Source organism: Rhipicephalus microplus, chromosome 7, assembly GCF_043290135.1.
Source record: "Rhipicephalus microplus isolate Deutch F79 chromosome 7, USDA_Rmic, whole genome shotgun sequence".
NCBI classification, from domain to species: domain Eukaryota; kingdom Metazoa; phylum Arthropoda; class Arachnida; order Ixodida; family Ixodidae; genus Rhipicephalus; species Rhipicephalus microplus.
Window position 1 is genome coordinate 35,423,684 of NC_134706.1, and position 24,526 is coordinate 35,448,209.

General features: G+C 48.1%; 1 protein-coding gene across 2 annotated transcripts; it reads right to left on the bottom strand.

Moving 5' to 3' along the window:
• Window positions 1-368: 368 nt before the first annotated feature.
• On the bottom strand, window positions 369-23,463 carry LOC119183261 (E3 ubiquitin-protein ligase sina-like). 2 transcript variants are annotated; one of them, XM_075868107.1, is made up of 5 exons: window positions 23,408-23,463; window positions 22,736-22,966; window positions 17,722-17,854; window positions 4,365-4,471; window positions 369-1,394 (listed from the first exon to the last, which is right to left on the bottom strand). In XM_075868107.1, the coding sequence occupies exons 2-5, from the start codon at window positions 22,932-22,934 to the stop codon at window positions 1,000-1,002; spliced, it is 834 nt and encodes a 277-aa protein (XP_075724222.1). In that variant the 5' UTR covers window positions 22,935-22,966; window positions 23,408-23,463; the 3' UTR covers window positions 369-999. The 2 variants fall into 2 exon arrangements, with proteins under 2 accessions (XP_075724222.1, XP_075724223.1); XM_075868108.1 differs by lacking the exon at window positions 4,365-4,471.
• Window positions 23,464-24,526: the final 1,063 nt, after the last annotated feature.

Below are 24,526 nucleotides of genomic sequence, written 5' to 3' on the forward strand. Positions count from 1 at the left end.
GGGAATTTTTTCTCTTCCTTACATAATTAGGTTGTTATCGACATCATCTGCATCTCAATTGGTTCTTTCTAATAACTTGCTCGTTGTACAATTGTTACGTCCGTACAATACGTCCGTACAGTTGCTGCAAATGAAAAACCACAATGTGGATAGAAAACGTTTTTAAAAATTTAGAGTATTTGGTACTCTACAAGGGAGAGCAAAATGCCGGCCCGTGGGCCTCACAAATGAACCCCAATAACACCAAGTCATGCCAAGGCACGAAGCCTAGTTCTATAGAGCAACGCAACAAATAATTGTGTGCACTAAATACTAATGAAATAAATTAATAATTCATCTTGTCTATATTCGGATGATTATATATCGCGTGTAAACCCTCTTTCAACTTGACCTTATCTAAGCCTTTTTTTCACACACATGTTCTTGACTTCAGTTATTTGACCTAAGGGTTGTTGAAAGCTGGAACAATTTACGCGGTTCTGTTCATAGATTAGCCCAGTCAAATTTTCTAGAAGCCCTGTTATGAAAGTACTACCATTTTGGTTGTGGTCTTTTACATTATCGTTGAGAACTATTTGTTTTATATAACAAGAAATATTCTTGCTTTCTGCAATAACCCTGCCAAGGGCTGCAGTGTATGAAAGATCTTGATTAGTCCGGGGGTAAGAGCAGGTTATTGTGGTTCTGTGTGGGGCATCTTGCGCGTTTGTGTTACATTTAGTTCAGAAATATGTACTGATCGACTTCGCCCAAATGCCTAAATGATCGTCTTGTGATCTGCATCCCTCGGCAGGAGAACGACACTGGGCAGTAGAGGCACGTTCTCCAAGTGCCACCTTTAAACTACACCTCTGCCCCACAATAAATAGCTAGATTTAAATACAGCGACACAGACATACGTATACTAAAATACATTTACACCAATAATTACGACTATCAACCTCCCCTCAATTTTGCCTTACGAATCCTTTCGCTGACGGCCGCATAGCTCCGACTTTCTTACAGCACGTTATCACCGCGCAAGGATGGGGCGACGCTGACGGTGACGTCCATGATGAGGTCGGCGCCATTGCAGAGGCGCTCGGCCGTGCTCATGTCCAACACCAGGCCGTCTCCGTTCCGGTCGGTGTCGGCCTGCGAGTGCAGGCTCCGGGTCCTGGCTGACCACGAGAGCCGGTGTTCGGCACCGCGCAGTTCGAACCGGTACAGGAAGCGTCGCGCCTCCTCGCTCGACCCGACGAGCAGTACGGCGCCAAAGAAGCGGTTCCTCGAGGCCCTGTTGTTCCTCTTCCTGAGCATAACGACGAAGTCGCGGCCCAGGCACGTCTGCAGCGCCACCCAGCAGAAGGCCTCGACGCGCCGGCAGTTCGTCGCCGTCACGACCACGTTCTCGCCTGTACGTTAATTTGCGTGGAAAAGGAGCACTTAGTCAAAGGACGTGTGTACACAAACTACATGTGTCCTGGTTTAACTGCTTTTATAGTTACGAAGTCATCATGCAAATGACAACATAATCTGCAAGCCTGGCCGTTTGGCAGATCCTAGATTGATTAGATCGACTTCAAATAAGACTCAATTTGGGTTTAGGCTTGATTTGCTTGGCTGCAAGTGTGGCCTGATTGGTTTTATTAGCTGGTAGATTGCTTAGTAGACCGGTTAATCGGTTGAGTTATCGTCGGTTGGTTAGTCAATTGTGACAAGTAAGCCCGCAACCTCTCCGAGAGAAGGGTGACGTACTGATGTCCCTTAATCAAGTCGGTTGCCCATTGAATGGTCTGTCTGGCAGTTTGACCAGCCGCAGACAAACGGTCCCTCGACCAACCATTAAGTCATTTGTTCGTTAGTCCATCTATCGGTTCGATTGACATTGCGTCCATCCAAAATCGTGTCTGTTGACTCTCAGCGACTTGGTTCATCCGTTCGTTGGTCTGACGGACATGACCAGCCCCGGACACTGCCCAGTTATTAAGTTAGCCGCGACCAACTTTCCAACTACAAGCAGGTGAACGGTCTATACACTAGTCGTTTGTTAGTTGGGCGGTCCTTGTGGCTTTCCTAGCTCAAATCTTCGATGGTCATATGACGCCCCTGACTGACCAATTGATCATTAGTCCACGGTCGGTTGGTCATCAGACTACTGGCATGTCTTTCTACCTATCACACAGATTCACGGATCGCCTAATGCTCTGTTGATTAGTTGGTCAGATCGTGTGCAGTTTACTTTCGGCCGGGTTGGGTTAGATTGGGTTGGGTAGTTTATAGATTTCGTCCGACAACACTGGTCATACACTCCGTTCATAAAAGCGTTAAATAATACGCATGGTGACCAGGGTTACTATTTACTGCCCAGCCAACGGCCACGCGTATTGAAGGATGGGACTGTACCATGCAATTTCTTTAACGGCTAGGGAATAATGATTTATGCAAAGGCTTCAAATCACCTAATCTTCGCCAGCTTCAGCGAGGCTCACTGCATACCTTCCAGAAATTAAAATATACTCGTGCAAGAAAGTGAAGCGTGCAAACAATGACACAAGAGAGTATCCCAAGGAAAAAAAATCGTCGGCCTCTGGTTTTGTTTTCATGTCTTCTTTTGCTACTCGCTTGGTATACTCCTTCAATGTCACTAAAATAGCTGGAATTTCTTCCGTCGCTCGTACTCGCTTACACCGTCAAGAAGGTATACACTGTAAAGATATCCATGTCTATGTTTGCAGATGGCAGACACGCTAAATTTCCGGTATCTCGACGAATGTAAAGGAAAGTCATCTCCGAAAACGTCTTGTGAAGTAAATTTTGCACGTGTTGGTATATTCTGAAGTATCTCATTCACGCTACCCTAAAATAGATAGGAAACAGGCTGAGGAGTGGCCGAGTTTGCAAAATAAATCCTATCTTCTTCTTATTTAGCTACACATGAGGTTTTCGTAACACTACCCAGACCATGGTGTAAGAATAATTCTTACAGCGTGGCCCATGCTCTAAAGATGGCTTTTCTTGAAGTCACTGAAGACTTGACGTTTGAAAAGTCACATTTATCTTATCAAAACGTCGCGTGCCAGTTCTATCGTTATTTACGCACGCAGGCATCTCTCGTACGATTTTATCACATTCAAGCCGAATAATCACAACTTGTTTTTAATAAAAGGCGCCATCGTCGAGTACGAGTACTTTCAGCAGCTGCATCCATGACGTCACGTGCAAGGTACATAATTGATATGAAGGGTTTAACGTCCGAAAACTATCATATGATTATGAGAGGCGCCGCAGTGGAGGACTCATGAAATTTGGACTATCTGGGGTTCTTTAACGTGCGCCCTAATCTGACCACACAGGCCTACATCATTTTCGCTTCCATCAAAAATGCAACCGCCGCAAACGGGATTCAATCCCGCGACCTGCGGGTCAGCAGACGAGTACGTTAGTCACTAGAACATCACGGCGGGGCGTGCAAGGTACACAAACGTAAAGTATGCTTTGTGAACTGAAGAGGACTCCTTAAGCATAATAAGAGGGTGTCCCAAACAGCAGACCTCACAGAACCTATGCGAGAGCGATGGCAGAAAACTCTGCTCAGCTACGATGTATAGGACCAATCCTGCCATATCCAGAAGGTCTGGGATATTACTTTGGCACAAGGTCTTCCGTCCTCCATCTAAGTGGTCTGACCTGGACAAACAACTAGCCAGATCTCGAAATAAAGTTCTTTCCCTCACTCACTCGCTCACTCGCTCGTACTACCTCTTTGCATAACTCTGTGTAGTCTGTTTTTTATGCGAATGTATTTCTTAGTCGGACTCTGTCTGGCATCTGGCACGATCCGTGGCGGTGTCTGCGCGCCGGCAGGTGTTGTCTCTCCGCTCTCACTCCTTCTTCTATAGCAACAACTGCGGGCGCGCCCGCTTATCATCGCCCCTTGCAACCAGAGCATGTGGTGGGAGAGCATTTAGGAGAAGGTTAGGTCAGGGTCTCTGCACCTACCTTCTGAAGGTGAGCGAGGTCTCTCGCTATTCGCTCTCTCTCCTCCCTGCACCCCACTCTTCCGTCTGCTCGCGCCTCGCTCTAGACTTTTCGCCGGCTGGGTGTCTCTCAAGACGACGGCAGAAGTCGGTGAGGGCGAATGTCTAATGGCAACGGTACAATCTCCCGGCGCAAGAAATGCATTCGCATTTGCTCACCGCTCCCTTCGGAGAGGTGGGGGTATTTTTCCTTACCCTGCAGCGCTTCGCAAGCACAAAGACCTGTAAAGTTCGCAAAAGCTATCCGTCTCGTGAAATGCGGCGCGGTTGGTTTTCTTAAATGAATACAAGCCAGGTTATCGGCTTGGCGCTGTAATTGTGCGTACATTCTATGCGATACTCCACCTTGTAATCTCGGAACAAAGTCGTGCGTGCCGATAATGTGTCCCACGAGCCTCTGCAGCGGACCTCGCCACTTGCAAGACTTCCTGCCGAGAACGCAGCAGCAGGGCCTGGATGCAAGTGTGCGAAAAGCAGTCACGTAGAGAGCACGTTACCGTGCGCGGAGGCTTATCAAGGCTCTGCTGCCAGTCAAATACTGAACGCTTACGTGGAAACGCAAACAAGCGGTTTCAACGGCACAACACGTGGTACAGCAGTGCGCAAGTTCTATACGATACTTGTGCATTTGCGTAGCTTCACATGGGGCTCACGTGATAGGGTGCTTCTTAAAGCTCGACCAAGATCACTCTAGCGTCTTTGAGCTGCCTAAGAGTCTAATAATATCGATTACAGATCGCTCGCATGATAGGTCCGAGTTCATGTCGATTGTAGTGTGCCACGATGAGTGCGTAAACGCGCATCAAGACGCCCAGCTGTGGGGCTCGCATTGGCTTCTCTCCACTCGTGTGCTATTGCAGCGCCGGCCAAGGAGGTTGAGCGAAACGCTAGTGCGGCGCGCTCGTGAAGGCGAACTCGCCGCTTTAGCCTTTTGCTGCTACCGTCAGAAGTGATGAGTGCTTTTACCTTCACTGCGCGTTCGCGCCGAGATCGCCGATGGGGCACCGCTCAGCGTCTTTGCGTCATCTTGTGGTGCAAACCACTGCCGCTTTATATCAAAAGCACCAGTCGTATATATATATATATATATATATATATATATATATATATATATATATATATATATATATATATATATATATATATATATATATATATTGTAAGATGGCGTCGAGAACACTCGAGACTCTCCTTTTATTGACTCGAGCATGTGCCCCACAACCTAAACATGACTGGTGATGATGAGTATTTACAGATAAAAAGATGGGACGGATATATAATGCTCACACTTATTTTCCCCGCGCACTTGAGCGGCCGGCCCGACCGAGACTTAGGCGGGAAAGGTACGGCGCACAAAGGGTTTAAGACGTGAAACGTAGACAATCTCGGAGGCACGGTAACGACGGTCCGAGGAACCCTCGACGGGAGTGACAAGTAATTGACCGGAGATGTTCTTTCACAAACAACGTAAGGTCCTAGAAAGCGAGACTGAAACTTTTCACACAATCCGGGTGTGCGAACAGGCGTCCAAAGTAGTACTTCATCTCCAGGACGGAAGGTGACGTCTCGACGAAAGCTGTCATAGCGTTGCTTGCGGTCTTCTTGACTGGCCTCCGTGTTGAGTTGAGCACGTTGCCGTGCCTCAGCAAGCCTTGAGACGAAATGTTCTGGCGTAGTCGTCGACGTTTTTGTCATTACATTGAATGTCGGCGCACGACCATAGACGAGGAAGAAAGGTGAATACCCGGTGGTTCGTTGAACAGCGGTGTTGTGTGCAAATGTTACAAACGGCAAGATTTTGTCCCAATTATCGTGGTTCGGTCCGATGTACATGGATATCATGTCGATTAGAGTCCGGTGGAATCGCCCTGTCAGCCCATTTGTCTGCGGGTGGTAAGCGGATGTGGTCTTATGAAGTGTGCCACAAGTTTTTAGAATTCCGTCAAGAATTGTGGACATGAAGGCCTTGCCCCGGTCACTCAACAACGTGCGAGGTGCACCATGACGCAACACAATGGCTTCTAAAAAGAAGGCGGCAACGTCTGAGGCGGAGCTAGTGCGTAGAGGAGCGGTCTCCGCGTATCGTGTGAGGTGGTCGATGGCTGTGACGATCCAGCGGTGGCCCGCTGGCGTTACGGGAAGTGGCCCGACGAGGTCTATTCCGACAACGGCAAAAGGTGTGTCGGGACATGGAATGGGTTGTAATAAGCCAGCAGGAGCTGAAGTTGGTCGTTTCCGGCGTTGACAAAGTGCGCAAGAAGCGACATAATTAGCCACAAAGGTAGAAAGACCAGGCCAGAAGAAACGGCTCCTAACGCGGTTGTAGGTCTTTCGAAATCCCAAGTGTCCAGCTGATGGGTCGTCGTGCAATGCTTCGAGAACTTGTTTTCGCCGCGGACGGGGAAGTACTGGCACCCACCGATGCCCATCCGCATTGTAAGTATAGTGCTGCAGGACATTGTTCTCTAGCTTGAACAGCCGTAGCTGACGACGTAGTCTGGCATTAGGTGGAGAAGGCGAGCCATTCAAGTATCCGATGATGCGGTTACAGTAGGGGTCGTCACGTTGGTAGGCGGCAAACTGGGCGCTGTTGTTTAAAGGTAGCGACCCAGCAACTGCCAGGGGTGATAACGTGAGTGAACAGGAAGCCGCTTGATCACCTGAGGGGCATTCAGGATGCGTGGTTGGAGATGGAAGTGGCAGAGGGCAGCGAGAGAGAGCGTCAGCATCCTGATGCTGTTTGCCGGACCTGTACACAACGTCAAAAGTGTACTCTTGCAAACGCAGTATCCAGCGACCGAGGCGCCCAGACAAATTCTTCAGCGAGGACAACCAGCATAGGGCATGGTGGTCGGTAACCACAGTAAAGTGGCGTCCATACAGATAAGGTCGAAATTTCTGGACGGCCCAAACGACAGCGAGACATTCCTGCTCTGTTATCGAGTAGTTCTGCTCTGCAGGTGTTAGTGCGCGGCTGGCATACGCAACTACTCTCTCACGTGAAGTGTCGTCGCGCTGGAGGAGGACAGCACCGATTCCGTGGCCGCTGGCATCTGTGTGCAGGAAAGTGGGTGCACTCTCATCGAAGTGACGGAGGACGGGGTCTGATGTCAAAGCACGCTTAAGGGCTTGGAAAGCACACTCGCACTCGTCAGTCCACGTGAAATCCGTCCCTGACGTCAGAAGCTTGTGTAACGGCCCCGCAATGGCAGCAAAGTGACGGATGAAGCGGCGGAAGTAAGACGCCAGGCCCACGAAACTTCGCAATTGTTTTTGATTGCGCGGACGTGGAAAACTAATTACGGCAGCAACCTTGTCGGGGTCGGGTCGAACGCCGTCTTTGCTGACAAGGTGACCAAATACTTTGATGCTTGTGCTGGCGAAGTGGCACCTTTTTGTATTGAGCTGTAGGCCAGCGTTCAAAATGCACGTTAGAACTTCGTCCAAACGCTTAAAGTGCTGAGAAAAAGTAGAAGAATAAATGACGATGTCGTCTAAATAACATAAACAGGTTTTCCATTTGAGACCACGTAAGGAGGTATCTATCATTCGCTCAAATGTTGCTGGAGCATTGCATAAGCCAAAGGGCATGACGTTAAATTCGTAAAGCCCGTCAGGCGTCGCAAACGCTGTTTTCTCCTTGTCTGCTTCGCGCATAGGTATTTGCCAATACCCGAATCGGAGGTCGAGGCTGGAGAAATATTCTGCGCCTTGTAGGGAGTCCAGGGCATCATCTATGCGTGGCAACGGATATACGTCTTTTTTCGTGATCTTATTGAGCGCTCTGTAATCAACACAAAAGCGGACAGAGCCATCCTTTTTCCGGACCAACACCACAGGAGACGACCAGGAGCTGGATGAAGGTCGAATAATATCCCGTTTGAGCATGTCGGCGACGTTTTTCTCGATGATTTGCCGTTCAGCCAAAGAGAGACGGTATGGGCGGCGGCGTACAATGGAGCTGCCTTCGGTTTCGATGCTGTGCTCTGCAACGGAGGTGCGGCCCAGAACTTTGCAATGTACATCAAACGAAAGGCTGTGCTTTTGAAGAAGGTCTAAGAGGTCTTTCTTTTGCTCGGCAGTGAGGTGAGAACTTATGGTGTCATTTAAGGTAACAGTGGTAGCCTTTATATCAGTAGTAGCAGACAAAGGCGGTGATTCTGCGTGAAGGGGAATCAGTGAAAAGGACTTACTGTCAGCGAAGCAGCTCACAGCAGTGCCCTGGGGCAGCATCACTGGCGAAGAAGTTGGATTCAAGGCGGTGACCAATGCTTTACCGTCGTTAAACCGCACAAGGCCGGGTGCTATGGTAAGCCCGGCAGGTTTCGAGCGAACTGATGGAGCTATGAACACGTCACCATTAACTATAGTATCCGAAGCGATCGTTAGAAGTTGTTCATCTCCTGGCGAAATGAAACAATCAGTAGCAGCAATGAAACGGAAGCTGTATGGATCGACATCCGATGAACTCTCAGTAGCTGACATTCGAATGACTCGCTGACGACACGATATGAAAGCTGATGCCGAAGAAAGGAAGTCCCATCCTAAAATTACTGTGTGAGTCCACAAAGGAAGTACAAGAAACTGAATGTGGTGAATGATGCCATCTATGAAAACACGGACTGTGCAAACACTTGAAGGCTGAATAGGGACGCCATCTGCGCAACGAAGGGGAGGACCATCGTAGGGCGTCCTAACTTTTTTCAAGCGGGCACAAAAGTCTGCACGAATTACGGAATGTGATGCGCCTGTGTCCACCAGTGCCTCTGTCTGTATACCTTCAACATACACCAATAAAACATTCGATGGGCGGTCCGGAGCAGCTTGACGCAGTTCGAAAGATGCAGCTTTCCCTCCCGAAGCTGCACTGTTCAGTTTTCCAGTTGGCGGTCGGGAATTGAAGTAGAAGGTCGGAGAGGAGAAGAAGAACGCCGCATCGGTGAAGGTGAGCGACGACGTGAGAACCGGGAACTGCCAACTGGGTCAAAGTTCTGCGGAGACGGCGACCGACGTGTGCCGTTCGGATACAGCCGATGATAGGGGGGTCCAGTCGCGTAGAAGTCGTCCCGTTCAAGGTTATCGTAGCCTCGTCGTTCGTCTTGCTGATGGAGTCGGCAAAACCTTGAAATATGACCACGGATGCCGCAATAGAAGCAAGTCGGCCGCGAACTGCGCCAGGCGTTGTAAGGCTGGGAAGATGGTCACGGTGCGAGTGAGTTGAGCGAACCATGCACTTCGGGCGCTGGTAGCTGCATTGGGCTTTGCTGGGGTGCAGGCGTCCTAGCAGCAACCTGAGCATACGTTGGCATGGCCACAGGTTATGAGCTCGGGACAGGTGTGACAGTCATCGAGGCCAGGCTCTGGTGGGGCGTAGGTGTCGTTGCAGCAACGTGAGCATAACTGGGAATGGGATGTGAACTCGGAGCTGGTGTACTAGTCATCAAGGCCAGTTCCTCCCTCACGACGTCGCGCAAACTAGTAGCGGGTGGCGTCGTTCGGATATCGAGGTGGCGAGGTGATGAAGCCTGTGCGTGAAGTTCCTCGCGGATGATAGAGCGGATCAGTGCACGCAGCTCTGTTGTATCATGACTTGAGCTCAGATCAGACATATCAGGTTGTACCCGGGTGGTCTGAGGCTCCTCAAGGCGCTGACAGGTAGCGACAACATCGGCTACGGTGTGAGGATTTTGCACCACAAGCGCATTAAAAGCGACAGTCGCAATTCCTTTGAGCAGGTGGCACACACGGTCGTTTTCCGCCATATTGTTGTCGATGCGGCGGCAAAGGGCGAGAAAATCTTCGATGTAAGAAGTGTAAGACTCGCCAGGGCGTTGAACACGTACACCAAGCCTCTTTTTGGCGATATCTGAGCGCACTGACTGGTTGGCGAAAATCTGGCGGAGCAGACATGTAAAGGCGGGCCATGTCGGAAAATCTGTGGCGTGGTTGATAAACCACGTTTTTGCGACGCCGCTCAAGTAGAATGCAACGTGGGTGAGTTTCGCAGGCTCATCCCAGTTGTTGATAACACTCACGCGGTCATACTCCTCTAGCCAGTCTTCAACGTCTTCACCCGGAAGCCCTGCGAACAGCGGAGGATCCTTTTGAGGGCTGGTGACCAGGTGAGAAGGGTTTCTTGCCGGTGTGAGCGTTGGCGAAGCTGGCACGCTGGACTGGGCGGCTTGCGACATTACCGGACCCAGGTCGTTTAAGCGGCGGCCTGAACGGAGCTCCAGGGATGTGTTCTAGAAGACGCTGGGGTGTCCTAGAACGCGAGAGGACGCACGAACCGGGCAGCACTCTCCACCACTTGTAAGATGGCGTCGAGAACACTCGAGACTCTCCTTTTATTGACCCGAGTATGTGCGCCACAACCTAAACTTGACTGGTGATGATGAGTATTTACAGATGAAAAGATGGGACGCATATATAATGCTCACAATATATATATATATATATATATATGACGCTATGATGTATTGGCGACGTGGCCTGGCTCATACCCATGTTTATTCTATTCTGACTTCTTACTTCTCTGCTTCTACAAACCATCCATCCCATCATATGTCACATGATTCCTCCTCCCCCCAAAAGAAGGCATGAGTTACAAACAAGAAAAAGTAAACAAGGAGTGGCTTGGAAGTCACCAATGTCAAAATAAAGAGGTAGTTTCACAAATTTTAAAATGCACGTGTTGTCTTCTTCGTCGCTAAGACTTGAGGGGAGAGTGTGGCAGTCCGGTGATATGAATAAGAGATCTGGCGGGCGAGGCTGATGGTTGCGCCCTGGATAACACAAGAATGCTTTGGACGTGGAGATAGCGGAAATCGCAGCCGGCATTCTTGTGAAGAACAAACGAGGTTTGAACACCTTGCAGAATCGACAGTTCGGATATCGTAGGCATCGAATTCTTCGTCGTGGCACAGGCCGTGTAGGCAGCTTGGGTGCGCGTTGATCGAGGTCGATTGGGCGCTGCCTGGTTTCTGCCGAGTAGAATGGGTGCTTTTGTGGCTTTTGGAGATTTTTCTATGGCGATGTCGCAGATGTCTTGATGGAAGGCACATTCTTGATCTTTGGTGGAGAATGTATTCACCACGATGGGCCTTTTTGCAATGTTCTTTAAGCCTTAAGAGTGCACTCGATGAAGTTTTGTTTCGTCGTTGACAATGTTGAAGTATACGTTGACGTTGTAGTTTCTTGGTTTCGTCAACTTGCTTATGGTGTGACGTTGATCGTGCTGCGCCAGGATTCTTAGCGAGTCCTCCGCAGGCTTATACGGCGCCAACTAATGCAACTGTTTCCGGCGCAAGATAATGTGGCGGGTTTGGTGCACTTGAATCATCTGTATTTATAAGCCGTTCATTGTTGGTGGTTGCCTGAAGCGTATATATGTCATCAGAAGTCGCACCTGCGGTTTTGTTTTCATTATAGGCAGTGAGGTTGTGCACTGGATTCACGTCGCTTCGATCTTGTGATTGATGAACACTCAACACTTCTGCAGAACACTTTTCTTCACAAGATGCTGATTGTGAATGCTTCTGTGTTTGTGGAACTACTGAGCTGAATACATTAAACAAATGAGATTTCTGTGAACATTCGTTGTCTGGTTTGGTTTCATGCGGATTTACTAACTCGTCAATCGTAAATGCCGTCACGCGTCCGAAGCCGTCTGAGCCATGTGTGCGACACGAAACATCAAGTGATTCGGTTTGTTCAGTAATCCCTGAAGTATTATGATGCCGTAAATACATTGGAAATGCCAATTTATTTGCCCGTAAAGAATCCAACCATAGGTTCGCTCTCTTGGCAAAATGGTCTACATTCCTATTGGCATACGGTGGCACTACCTTCTATGATGCGACGTGCAAGTCCCTAGTTGGTGTTGTAATGCGTGAAGTGTATACGGACGAGTCATATGATGGTAAAATGGTGGGATATTTACTCTCAAGTCTTCTTTGAGAAATACGCTTACTGCGGGAAGACGTCGCGTAACTGTGATGGTTGAGTTGAAAAGCCTTCACCTGATGAGGTATGGACAAGTCCTCATCGTATTCCTTGAAACGGCTGATCATTTCTTCTTTGATCTTTTTCCAAGACTCAACGTTCTCGAAGATGTGGGTGAGGTAAAACTTCAATGCCTCACCTGAGATGTAGTCAGTGAAGTTTATGATCATCTCCCGTTCCGACCAGGATGCAGCGGCAGCGTGGAACTCGAAAAGGTTGAACCAGTCCTGTACGGGTCCGTCGTCCGCTGATCCGGTGCACTTGGGGATGTCAAGGTGCTGTCATGGTGCTGGTCTTGGTGTAGAGTTGGGATGTACTTTTGTGGTCCACGTTCGGTCACTGCGTCTTGCTGAGACGTTCGAAGATGGTGGCCGGTTGATGAAGTGGCCGCCAGGTCTTCATCCTGTCGACTCGTGTGACGCTATGATGTATTGGCGACGTGGCCTAGCTCATACCCATGTTTATTCTATTCTGACTTCTTCCTTCTCTGCTTCTACAAACCATCCATTCCCATCCAACAATGCCTGGCTCAACAATGCAACAAAACCATCCAACAATGCCTGGCAAACTGGCGGGCTGGTACCAGTCTCTATCCACTTCGTAGTCTTTTCTTTCAGGCAGGGACCCTCTACCACTTTATGCCCCAATCCCACTACTGCCTTGTGGCAATATATAGTGAGGAACCGGTTTATTCAGCCAGGCTCGAGCTAAACACTGGTGCTGATATTTACAGATGATGAAGATGCACAGGTGATGATGATATCTAAAGAGAATGAAGAGTCATTCACTTGTGCTCACTATATATATATATATATATATATATATATATATATATATATATATATATATATATATATATATATATTGTAAGGACGAGAAATAAGACACAACGCCTTTGCTGCAGGCCGGCTGTTCTTATTCTGCTTCGTCTTCCTCCTCTTCCTTCCTAGCATGCGAGTCTGTGCCAGAGAGAGTTCCAGTTTCGGTTTTCGTCATTACACTCGGCCATGACTGCTAGCATTGTCGTTGGGCCAAACGACAATGTTCTGGTAGGTAAGGCTAGCTGCAGCAGTTGACAGTGCTTCAGGTGGGCGAGGTTGGCTACATCGTCGTGGTCGGTCTCGACCACGCTGGAAGTTTGTCGAAATTGGCTCCGGCGGCCGACACTGGCTATGTCGTCTGGGTCGTTCACCGTGTCGTGATGGAGACTGGGTCCTGTGCGCGCGCGGAGCTGGCGGTAAAGTTTTTGGTGGGTGGGCTTGACTTTGTCGCCGTGGTCGAACTCGTCCATGATGCAACGTTTCCTGACAACTCGTAGAATGCAGTTCAGGTGGACGGCCCTGACTGTTCCGGCAAGGTCGCAGAGTAACCTGGAAACGCTGGTGTTTGTCCCACCGTCGCTGGTGGACTGAACTGCAGCGGGATGCCCTGCGAGGCAGCCATGATGACGTTTGGGCCATTTCTTGAAATGAGATGGGACGCAGCTCATGGTTGGGCATAAATACCACAGCAGAACTCCCAGACGTAGTCGAGCCGGTGGCTTCTGGCGAACTGTCATGTGCAAACATCGTATGCTGGGAGGAAACAGCAGGAGGGCTGGTCCTCGGCAAGTTCTCGATGGCAGTGGCCTCAGCGTAGCTAGGTATCTGGGCTTTCTCGAAGGAAACGTTCCTTGGTAGCCGAGTGTCTGCGTGGCTGAGCATGATCGTGGTCTGGTAGGGTTCAGTTGTGTCTAATACAATAGGATTGAGTGCCTCGATGTCCTCAGACGACGAGCGCGAGGGCCGTATCTCCGGACGAAGGTCTGGTGGGGGTATTTTGAGGTCGAATACCGATGCAGAGTCCGGGACCTGTAGTGTAGGATTCCAGCCACTTCGGTCAGGGTCAGCAGCAGGGAACTCCTGGCAGCATTCCGTTGACGAGCTGCAACGAACGATTGCAGCCTCGAGGCGGGGCGCTGCCTGGGCTCCATCCTCGGCCTCGGGGAAGATCGAGCTGGACTTGCTGGAGTCACAGGAAATCCGTCCGAAAGCGGCAATCAGGGCTGCACTCCATTCTGCCCAGGACTGCTGCCTGACGCCTTCGTACCTGTGCCATGCTGCGGCAGCATCCCGCAGGCGATCTATGGCCATGTCCCACTTCTGCTCTTCAGTCGTTCCGAGAGCGTTGACGGTTGCCACCCATTCCTCGGCGTCGTCCTGGAAGCCGCGAAATTCCGGTAGCGCGAAGGAAATCGGCGATGGCGGGACGGCGGGCAGAACTCCGAAATGTGCCCCCGCCAAGCAGTTCACTTGCTCCGATACCTCCGCGAGAGAACGCCGGAGATTGCGACGGTTCTCGGGCGAGCTTACCTCGAAGTTTTGTGCGGCGGCCGCAGCCAACATGGCATTGAGTGCGCACAATGTTGGCAAGATGGCAGGACATAGCTTGGAACTCGACGCTATGAGGGCGTTGGTCGTGACACGGAGTTGCGCGATGGTATGCTGCAGCTCCGCTGCGCTGTCGTGTGATCCGCACGAAGAGCCAAGGCCCGCCTCTGCGGAGGATACAGTGACTGCGGTATTCGAGGTGGTACAATTCTTGACCAAGGACGCGTGGACGGCGTCCCTTGGAAATCCAGCTGTGGTCGGATTCGTGGACATGGGTTCCAGGGCGCTGGAAGCGTCAACGACGTTCCCAGGCAAGCGGAACCCGTGTGATGAGTTGTGACCTGGTACTGTGGCGTAGATGAAGCGGTCTTGCGCCGCCGGGTAGGCCTCGACGCCGTACACGGTGGGTGCTTGAAGCGCCGACAGGTTGCCAGGTATGGAGGAGGCATGTACGCCATCCCTAGGTGAGAGAGGCCCGTGCGCATGGTTGCCGCGACGTGTCGCGTCCCAGGACAAGTTTCCCGGAACCACAACGGAGGCCTGGACGCCATCCGTCGGTGCTGGGATCGATGCTGGCCGCGACGGACGCCTTGCGGGTCCCATCAGCGAAGAAGCGTGACGGCGAGGAGGCCTTGACGCCGTCCCCGAACGGTGGTGTCGGTAAACAGCTGCCGAGGAGGGCTTGACGCCGTCCTCAAGCGACGCTTACCGCGGCTGCACGTCGGCGGGCGTTCTGGATGACGAAACCGAGACGTAAGCCGTTTTCTTCGTCGACTGCGCCATTGTAAGGACGAGAAATAAGACACAACGCCTTTGCTGCAGGCCGGCTGTTCTTATTCTGCTTCGTCTTCCTCCTCTTCCTTCCTAGCATGCGAGTCTGTGCCAGAGAGAGTTCCAGTTTCGGTTTTCGTCATTACAATATATATATATATATATATATATATATATATATACATATATATATATGCCAAGGAAAGTATAGGGGAAGCTATCAGACACAATCGTATTATAAATGTGAACAAAAAAAGGGTGAAAAGATAATTGCCGTGGGCAGGAACCGAACCGGCCACCTTCGAATAACACGAACTGAACCTGCGACATTCAAAGTTAAATGCTTCCCCAATACTTTCCTTGGCATCAATGTTTTAGAACACGAAAAACAAGTCCTCAAATGTACATTACTTTCCATTAAATTAATATTAAACACGGCTAATTCATCCATCTTTGGAACCAGTTTAACACGAAAGTGCAACGTGTCCTGACAGAAGCAGTGCTTACATGCAGTCATACATAATAGCTTGTACGCCTGTTGGTGTTTGACAGATATAGCACCAGTTGCGTGCATGCACCCACGTTGACGCAAAGTGGCACATATGCATCAGGTAAAAGCATCCGGCCACTTGATTCTCTCTCCTCCGGCCTTTTTATCGAAATATGTAAGCACTGCCGAATGACCAGGCACAGGTTCCCGCTCCCGCAACTCTCGAAGGCCCAGTCAATCACTTTAAGAATGCTGCAAACAAGCGTTGAAACCCCGTCGCCCTTATTCTACAGTTTGCTTATTGAAGACAAAAAACAAGTCAGCCCTTCCATCAGAAAGCATCGTATAGAGAATTTGTGGGAGTTATAAGACATGTTTGTGGAGTGTCATGCGTGTGCTTCAATAGCCCTAGACCGTTATCGTCACGGACTGAAAAGTCATTGCTTGGACTCCCAAAGGCGCGACTTATAGAAATTTTTTTCTCCTCCGTAAGCTACTGTGTTCGTGACAGAAATACGTCACTTAGATCTTGGCAGAACCCAACAGAAACAATTTTTGGTAGGAAATGCTATTAAAGTCATGACAATGTCTCCTTCCAGTAAGATTTAGTAGCACGAGATTGTGCCAACAACATCGACGCTGGTGTGTACGTGCATGCTTCAAATACAGTTATCTTATAACAGTTGAAGTGACAAGTTAAATTACCAACAAATCTAAATTCACCGTGTTCTCACTTTTCAGTACGGATTTTAGTCGACCAGAACAACATGAGTGCAAGCCCAACAGTAACGTTTTAAAGACGATCGATAGTCTTCCCACTCAAAAATTTCTGTCTGTCTGTCTGTCTGTCTGTCTGTATGTCTATCTATCTATATATCTATCTATCTATCTATCTATCTATCTATCTATCTATCTATCTATCTATCTATCTATCTATCTATCTATCTATCTATCTATCTATCTATCTATCTATCTATCTATCTATCTATCTATCTGTCTGTCTGTCTGTCTGTCTGTCTGTCTGTCTGTCTGTCTGTCTGTCTGTCTGTCTGTCTGTCTGTCTGTCTGTCTGTCTGTCTGTCTGTCTGTCTGTCTGTACATTTATATGTGTGTCCGCCGTAACGATACCTCTAACGGTACCAAACAATACCCCAAACGGTCAACCCAATCCACAGCGCCCACCAATATCGCTCACGCTTCAGCGTTAATACTTGTGCGATTGTCAATTAAAAAGCAATCAGTGTGCATATCTGAGGCAGCATAAGAGCACGTCAATATTTTGTATGTGTGGCGCCATACTAGAAAAGGCACACATAAGTAATTTTATGGACCATAGCGTTCATCACGCTGCGATGACAGAGCTACAGGATGCTGAAAAACGCAAGTGTTTTCAAAACTTTGCAAAGACGACGTGGTGTTGGCACCTGCCCGTCGCTTTGTGTTCTACACCTTATCGCCTCCGAGACAGGCGTGCATCTTTCTCCGTGCGCGCGCACGCCTTCCTTCGTTTTCGAAGATAACTGCCAGATAGCGCTCGTGCCTAACGTGCCTCGATGCGCTCGTTCACCTTCGCTGCAGGGATAGAGACTTTCTAACGCAGAGCTTCGAGAATACAATTCACTGATTTTTCTGCGCAGAAAATCAAATAAATGTTTTGTTCACTGTCTCCAGAGGCACGACTATTGTCCTTCGATGACAATTGCAGTGAAATATGCAGACACAGGGCCAATGTTTTTTCAATAAATTAAGTAATGGGCTAACAGAGTGGCATAATTCATGATTTGCTGAATAAATTATCCGGAACATGCCATGAACGTCGTTGCCAAATGGTAGAAATCCCGCGCTCATCTCTGCGCTCTAAAGGCTTGACCCCACGTATCCCTCGCAGCACGTCAGCGCGAGGCTCTTAGACGCGGCGGCGCGCCGGAGTGTGGCTACGTGAAGCCGCATGCTCTCTCTCTCCGTATGGGAAAGTGCTCGACACCACGTCAAATGGAAGTGCGCCGACGCGCTGCGACGGATATGTGGGGTCAGGCCTTAAAAGATGAACTGCGACGCGACTGCTTACCCGCGCTCACAGGAATTTTCATGCCTCTTCTTTTCAGCGATCAGCAGAGACGTCGTGCAACCCTTGGAGCGATACTTGCAGGGAAACAACGTGGATTCGGCCAGCTTCTCCAGCGCCAAGTTTCTGTTGTTCCCTGAACGCGAAATAACAGTGCACGGGCGAATCTAAGATACGTTGGGGACGTTTTGTTTCCTTATAATAATATGGCCTTAGCAGCAAAAACTCAAAACAAGTTCCACACCAAGTCAAGCCTCGATGATCTGCGGAGCATCGATTCAACTATGTTTCCCTTGTGTTTGTATTGTTTACTTCACCTTTTGAATACGGTGGATATGCCTCTCTGCGGCAAGTTTTCTTTTCGTGCCGTTTACTTTCTTCAAATTAGTGTCATAATTACTACGATAGTGTTAAAAGAATACATTCAAGGTCCAATATACCTTCCCTGGCTTCATTATCTGTCCGTTTTCATATATAATAAAGTCAATATTCGACAGTAATCGCCATTGTTTAACCGAATTCAGCCAACGTTAGGGAAAATCAGCAAGTGCAAACACTCATTAGTCGACAAAGAAACCTTGCCGATAAACGGTTAGCTCTCACAGAACCCATGACACATTACCGATTACGATTACCGATGACATATAGAAATAACATCGTCGCTTCGTTGTATCTATATATGTATAATTTAATAACCACTACGCAGCGATGGCGTAGTGGTTAGAGCATCTGCCTCGCATGCAAGAGGTCCGTGGTTCAAATCCCGGTACCGCGCAGTTACCAACCGGATTTAAAAAAAAACAAAAAAAAATCCGCGTGTTGATGGAACTGCATTAGGAGGCCTGGGGTGCGGCCTCGCCGGCAAACACCGCCAAGAACGCACTCCCTCACCAGAGAAGAATTGGCCACCCTGGTGCAGTATCTGGCCACTACCTCCCACATGCTTACGTCAAATAACTCACGGCCCTCAGTCCCCAGCAGCTGCGAAGCAACTGACCACGGCGGCGGTCAGATCTGCAACGCAGCAGAGGGTGCTAAGAATCTCTGGATCCGGACAGGCCGCCATTGGAACCTGAACTTGGCAACGTTTAACGCTAGAACCTTATCTAGTGAGGGAAGTCTAGCTGTACTATTCGAGGAGCTAGAGGGTGTTAAATGGGATATAATAGGGCTCAGTGAGGTTAGGAGGACAGATGAGGCCTATACGGTGCTACAGAATGGGCACGTCCTTTGCTACAGGGGCTTGGCAGACAGAAGAGAACTGGGAGTGGGGTTCCTAATTCACAGAAACATAGCTGGCAACATAGAGGAATACTATAGCATTAATGAAAGGGTGGCAGGTATCGTAATTAAACTGAATAAAAGATACAAAATGAAGGTAGTACAGGCTTACGCGCCTAAATCCAGCCATGATGACGCTTCAGTTGAAAGCTTCTATGAAGACGTAGAATCGGCAATGAGTAAGGTAAAAACACAATATACTATAGTGATGGGCGACTTTAATGCAAAGGTAGGGAAGAAGCACGCTGGAGACCAGGCAGTAGGAGATTATGGCATAGGTACTAGAAACGCCAGAGGAGAGCTACTAGTAGAATTCGCAGAACGCAATAATTTACGGATTTTGAATACCTCCTACCGAAAACGAGAAAACCGCAAGTGGACATGAAGGAGCCCTAATGGCGAAAATAAGAACGAAATAGACTTTATAATGAGTGCACACCCTGGAATCGTTAAGGATGTGGAAGTGATTGGCAAGGTACGATGCAGTGACCATAGAATGGTACGGTCTCGAATTCGCCTAGACTTGAAGAAGGAACGACAGAAACTGATACGCAAGAAGCCAATCAATCAGCTAGCACTGAGAGGGAAAGTACAGAAATTCAGAGTGTCGCTGCAGAACAGGTACTCGGCTCTTAGTGAGGAAAGCAACCTTAGCGTAGATACAATGAATGATAATCTGACGAGTATCATTACGGAGTGTGCAGTGGAAGTTGGAGGCCGGGTAGTTAGACAGGACACTGGCAAGCTTTCCCAAGAAACGAAGAACCTAATTAAGAAGCGTCAAATCACGAAAGTGTCAAGTACAACAGACAAAATAGAACTGGCAGAGCTTTCGAAGTTGATTAATAGACGTAAGGTATGCGATGTAAGAAGGTATAACATGGAGAGAATTGAACACGCTCTGAAAAACGGAGGAAGTGTCAAAGCATTGAAGAGGAAACTTGGGATAGGCAAAAGTCGGATGTATGTACTAAGGGACAAAGAAGGCAAAATAACTACCAATATGGATAGGATAGTTAAAATAGCGGAGGAGTTTTACAGAGATCTGTACAGTAGCCGAGACAACCACGACGTTAATACTATAAGAACTAGCAGTAACCCAGATTACACCCCACCAGTAATGATAGAAGAAGTCAGAAAAGCTTTGGAGGGCATGCAAAGGGGCAAAGCTGCTGGTGAGGATCAGGTAACATCAGATTTGCTGAAAGATGGAGGACAGATTGTGTTAGAAAAACTAGCCACCCTGTTTACGAGGTGTCTCCTGACGGGAAGAGTGCCAGAGTCTTGGAAGAACGCTAACATCATCTTAATACATAAGAAAGGAGATGACAAGGACTTGAAGAATTACAGGCCGATCAGCTTGCTCTCTGTAGTATACAAGCTATTTACAAAGGTAATTGCTAACAGAGTAAAGAAAACATTAGAATTCAATCAACCAAAGGAACAAGCAGGATTTCGAACAGGCTACTCAACAATTGACCACATTCATACTATCAATCAGGTAATAGAGAAATGCTCAGAGTATAACCAACCACTATACATAGCCTTCATAGATTACGAGAAGGCGTTTGATTCAGTAGAAATATCAGCCGTCATGCAAACACTGCGGAATCAGAGCGTAAATGAAGTATATATAAACATTCTGGAAGAAATCTACAGGGGATCAACTGCTACCATAGTGCTTCATAAAGAAAGCAACAGAATACCAATCAAGAAGGGTGTAAGGCAGGGGGACACAATTTCCCCAATGCTATTTACCGCGTGCTTACAGGAGGTTTTCAGAAGCCTAGAATAGGAGCAGTTAGGGATAAGAGTCAATGGAGAATACCTTAGTAACCTGCGCTTCGCCGATGACATTGCATTGCTGAGTAACTCGGGGGACGAATTGCAACTCATGATTACGGAGTTAGACAAGGAGAGCAGAAAGGTGGGTCTTAAAATTAATCTGCAGAAAACAAAAGTAATGTACAACAACCTCGGCAAGGAGCAGCGCTTCGAGATAGGTAATAGTGCACTTGAAGTTGTAAAAGACTATGTCTACTTAGGGCAGGTAATAACCGCAGAGCCGAACCACGAGATTGAAGTAACTAGAAGAATAAGAATGGGGTGGAGCACATTCGGCAAGCACTCTCAAATTATGACAGATAGATTGCCACTATCCCTCAAGAGGAAGGTATATAACAGCTGTATCTTGCCGGTACTTAGCTACGGAGCAGAAACCTGGAGACTTACAAAGAGGGTTCAGCTTAAATTGAGGACGACGCAGCGAGCAATGGAAAGAAAAATGGTAGGTGTAACCTTAAGAGACAAGAAGAGAGCAGAGTGGATTAGGGAACAAACGGGGGTTAAGGATATCATAGCTGAAATCAAGATGAAGAAATGGACATGGGCAGGGCATGTAGCGCGTAGACAGGATAACGGCTGGTCATTAAGGGTAACTGACTGGATTCCCAGAGAAGGGAAGCGGGTTAGGGGGAGACAGAAGGTTAGGTGGGCAGATGAGATTAAGAAGTTTGCGGGTATAAATTGGCAGCAGCAAGCACAGGACCGGGTTAACTGGCGAAACATGGGAGAGGCCTTTGTCCTGCAGTGGACGTAGTCAGGCTGATGATGATGATGATGTATAATTTTGTAATCTTACAATTTTTGCTAGTTTCATTGCTATTTATGTATTTGTGTTTAAATTGCGTAGAATATTCTATTACGCTGTATGCTGTGGGACCTCCTGTGTTTCTCCGTCATGGACATCGTGTTATGAATCAGTAGAAAATTTGATTGACTGATTGATATATTGATTGATTGATTGAAAAGAATAGTGGAAACCTTCTAAAGGAAGATAGGCGTTGAGGAAGTCTGCGGGTGTTTGCACCGCTGTCAGAACTGCTTTCAACGTATATCTTAACAAAGTTGCAGTGAGTAAAAAGCAAGACGAAAATGAAGTTGTACATAAGCTAAATGAATCACATGGTTCTTGTCGAAGGCGAAAGCTACATTGTTTTTTCTTCTCAGTTGCCACCTGATCTTCCGCCGCCACCTGCCGAAAGCTTACTGCACCAGGGATAGTTCTGCACTGATTCCAGGATCAGAGGCATTGCAAGTTTCCGCGCCTCACCTAGTTTCGCTTGGCCTCCATGATTGGCCCATCTATGCCCAAGCGACGATGTTGCGTGATTACGTCATCATCGCGTCACAAGTTTTAGCAATCTGCTGCGTTATGGTAAAGGGAATTAACTTTTTTTGGCGCAAAACCTTTCGTAAAAAAATCAGATAAGTCACTGAGCTCTGTCCAATCTGAACTGTTTTTCCAAACTTTCTGCGCAGAAAGAAAGTATATTTCTGGAAGAATACAAGACCAACCAGTCCAGGTAGCTTATCGATTTTCACGTCACTATGGCGTCATACCGGGAGGACATCACGTGATGAATTTTCACATCATTCTTGTGGACGCCGCCGACACCAACTGTGAATTTTCACGTTTGATGAGTTTCTCGCATTTTAAAAAACTTGTTTCAAATGACTACAGGACTTGTTTATGCATTATTATTCATTTGTGCATGGGCACAATTACACAACAACGTTGCTTGTCGAGCGAGTTGGAATGTGTCGTTGATATTGACACTGAACGCAAACACAAGACAGCAGACAAGTGTCTTATCACTTGTCTGTTGTCTTGTGTTTGCCCCCGATACTGTTATGAAGGGCATAACAATTGCGCTTAAAATATGCCTCAGCTCACCTTTGGGAGCACGGCACACTGGACACATGGCGACGTTTTTCCGGCACGGGGCGCACAGGTGATGGCCGTTCTCGCACTGCATGATAGGAGGCAGCGCATAATTCCCGCAGACGGGGCACTCGAGCAGTGTGGACATTTGTGAGACGGACGTCGTAATCTGCGTTCGGGGCGGGTCCAAAACAGTGGTCACGGAGGCCATGACTTCCGCCGCCGGTCGGACCGGAAGGGATACTGCGTAACAGCGCACCAATATTCAAAACGAAGGCCGCTCGCGCACATCAGTTTACGCACCGTATTACAATACCCTTCGAAAAGACTTTCTTTTTAAAGAGCGAAGCTTTGTGCTTCGATAAACACCCAAGTTCCCAATTTTTAAAATAAACTCTCCGTTCATGCGTTCGGACGAAAGTTCTCTAGGTGGCTCCGTTCTTCTATAGCTGTCTACATCGGTGGTGCTACGAACAGCACGAGGACTGAGTGCCCAGCTGAGAGCACAGTGGCACAGAAGCAAGAACATCTCCGTTTAGGCCTATTGTTTCAGTTTACATTGCCATTGCTCAAACGAGCTTAAGATGCGGTTCTCCTAGGTGCTCGCCATGACTCGAAGCACCGACATTCAGGATGAACACGTTGTTCAGTGTTACTAAATACGCAGGAAAACGCCGTCCTCACCTTGACGTCGCGTCAATTTCGCACCTGTGTTCTTGTTCTTGTTCACCTATTGCCCGTGGCGCCTACCCACTGTAGGGGATCGGCCAAGAATTGAGTGGTTTTATAAAATAATGTGCAGTTTTCGAATATAATGCAGGTTATATTATAGAAATAATATGGATGACCCAAGAAATTGTGTTGCTTGATTTAATGCATATAAATATTTAAATGCTGAGATAGGTCAGGTCAGGTTAGGTGAGATCTTACCTGTGCCCACATATGGTTTTTCTCGTCTTCGTGATGCAGTCGCTTTTCTTATACGCCACGCGCCCATTAGAGAGGTGGTGATGATGATTCGCGGAAGAATGGTACAATCTAGTACGGAGGATCGGCCAAGACGCGTGCGGAAATAGAAATTGTGAAACACAAAATAAAGAAATGAAAACGTAGAGCAAGGAGAAAATGAAGGGAAACCATATGTTATGAAGATAATCTTTGGGGAAGCAAAAATGAGGGTGATTATTTTGGTGTCCTTCATTGTAATATATGAACGAGTTAGTTTATGTTAATAAGGTAGGAGGAGGAGGTAAGTTTATTTACAGAAAGGCAGAGAGGTCGGCCTGAGCGATAGCTTGCTCTAGCCTGCTACTCTACACTGGGGGAAGGGAAAGGGGAAAAGAAAGATTAATGGATGACGATGGTGAGATAGAGAGGTGAGTATGTAGTGTTCTTTCTAGCTGAGACACATTTTATAGCCGCGCACGTAGTCCAGTTGTTTCTAAAAATGTAATAACTGCTCTTGTGACCGCAGTTGCACTGTTGGTGTCTGGCCAAGGGCCCAACATGGTCTCATCAGTTAATGACCTACTGCGATATAGTTCAGTCGAAGAAATCAGTGTTTGTCGTTCACGTGCGTATGCTGGGCAGACACAAAATATGTGCTCAAGTGTTTCTGGCACATCACATTGTTCACAATTAGGACCGGTGTCACTGCGACCGATGATATGTGCGTAACGTCTGGTATACGCTACACCAAGACGAATGCGGTGGATCATACTTGTGAGTTGCCGTTTCAATTTAGGAGGCATGCGGAACCTCATTTCCGGGTCCCATTTGTGAAGTCGCTGGTGTCGCCGTTCC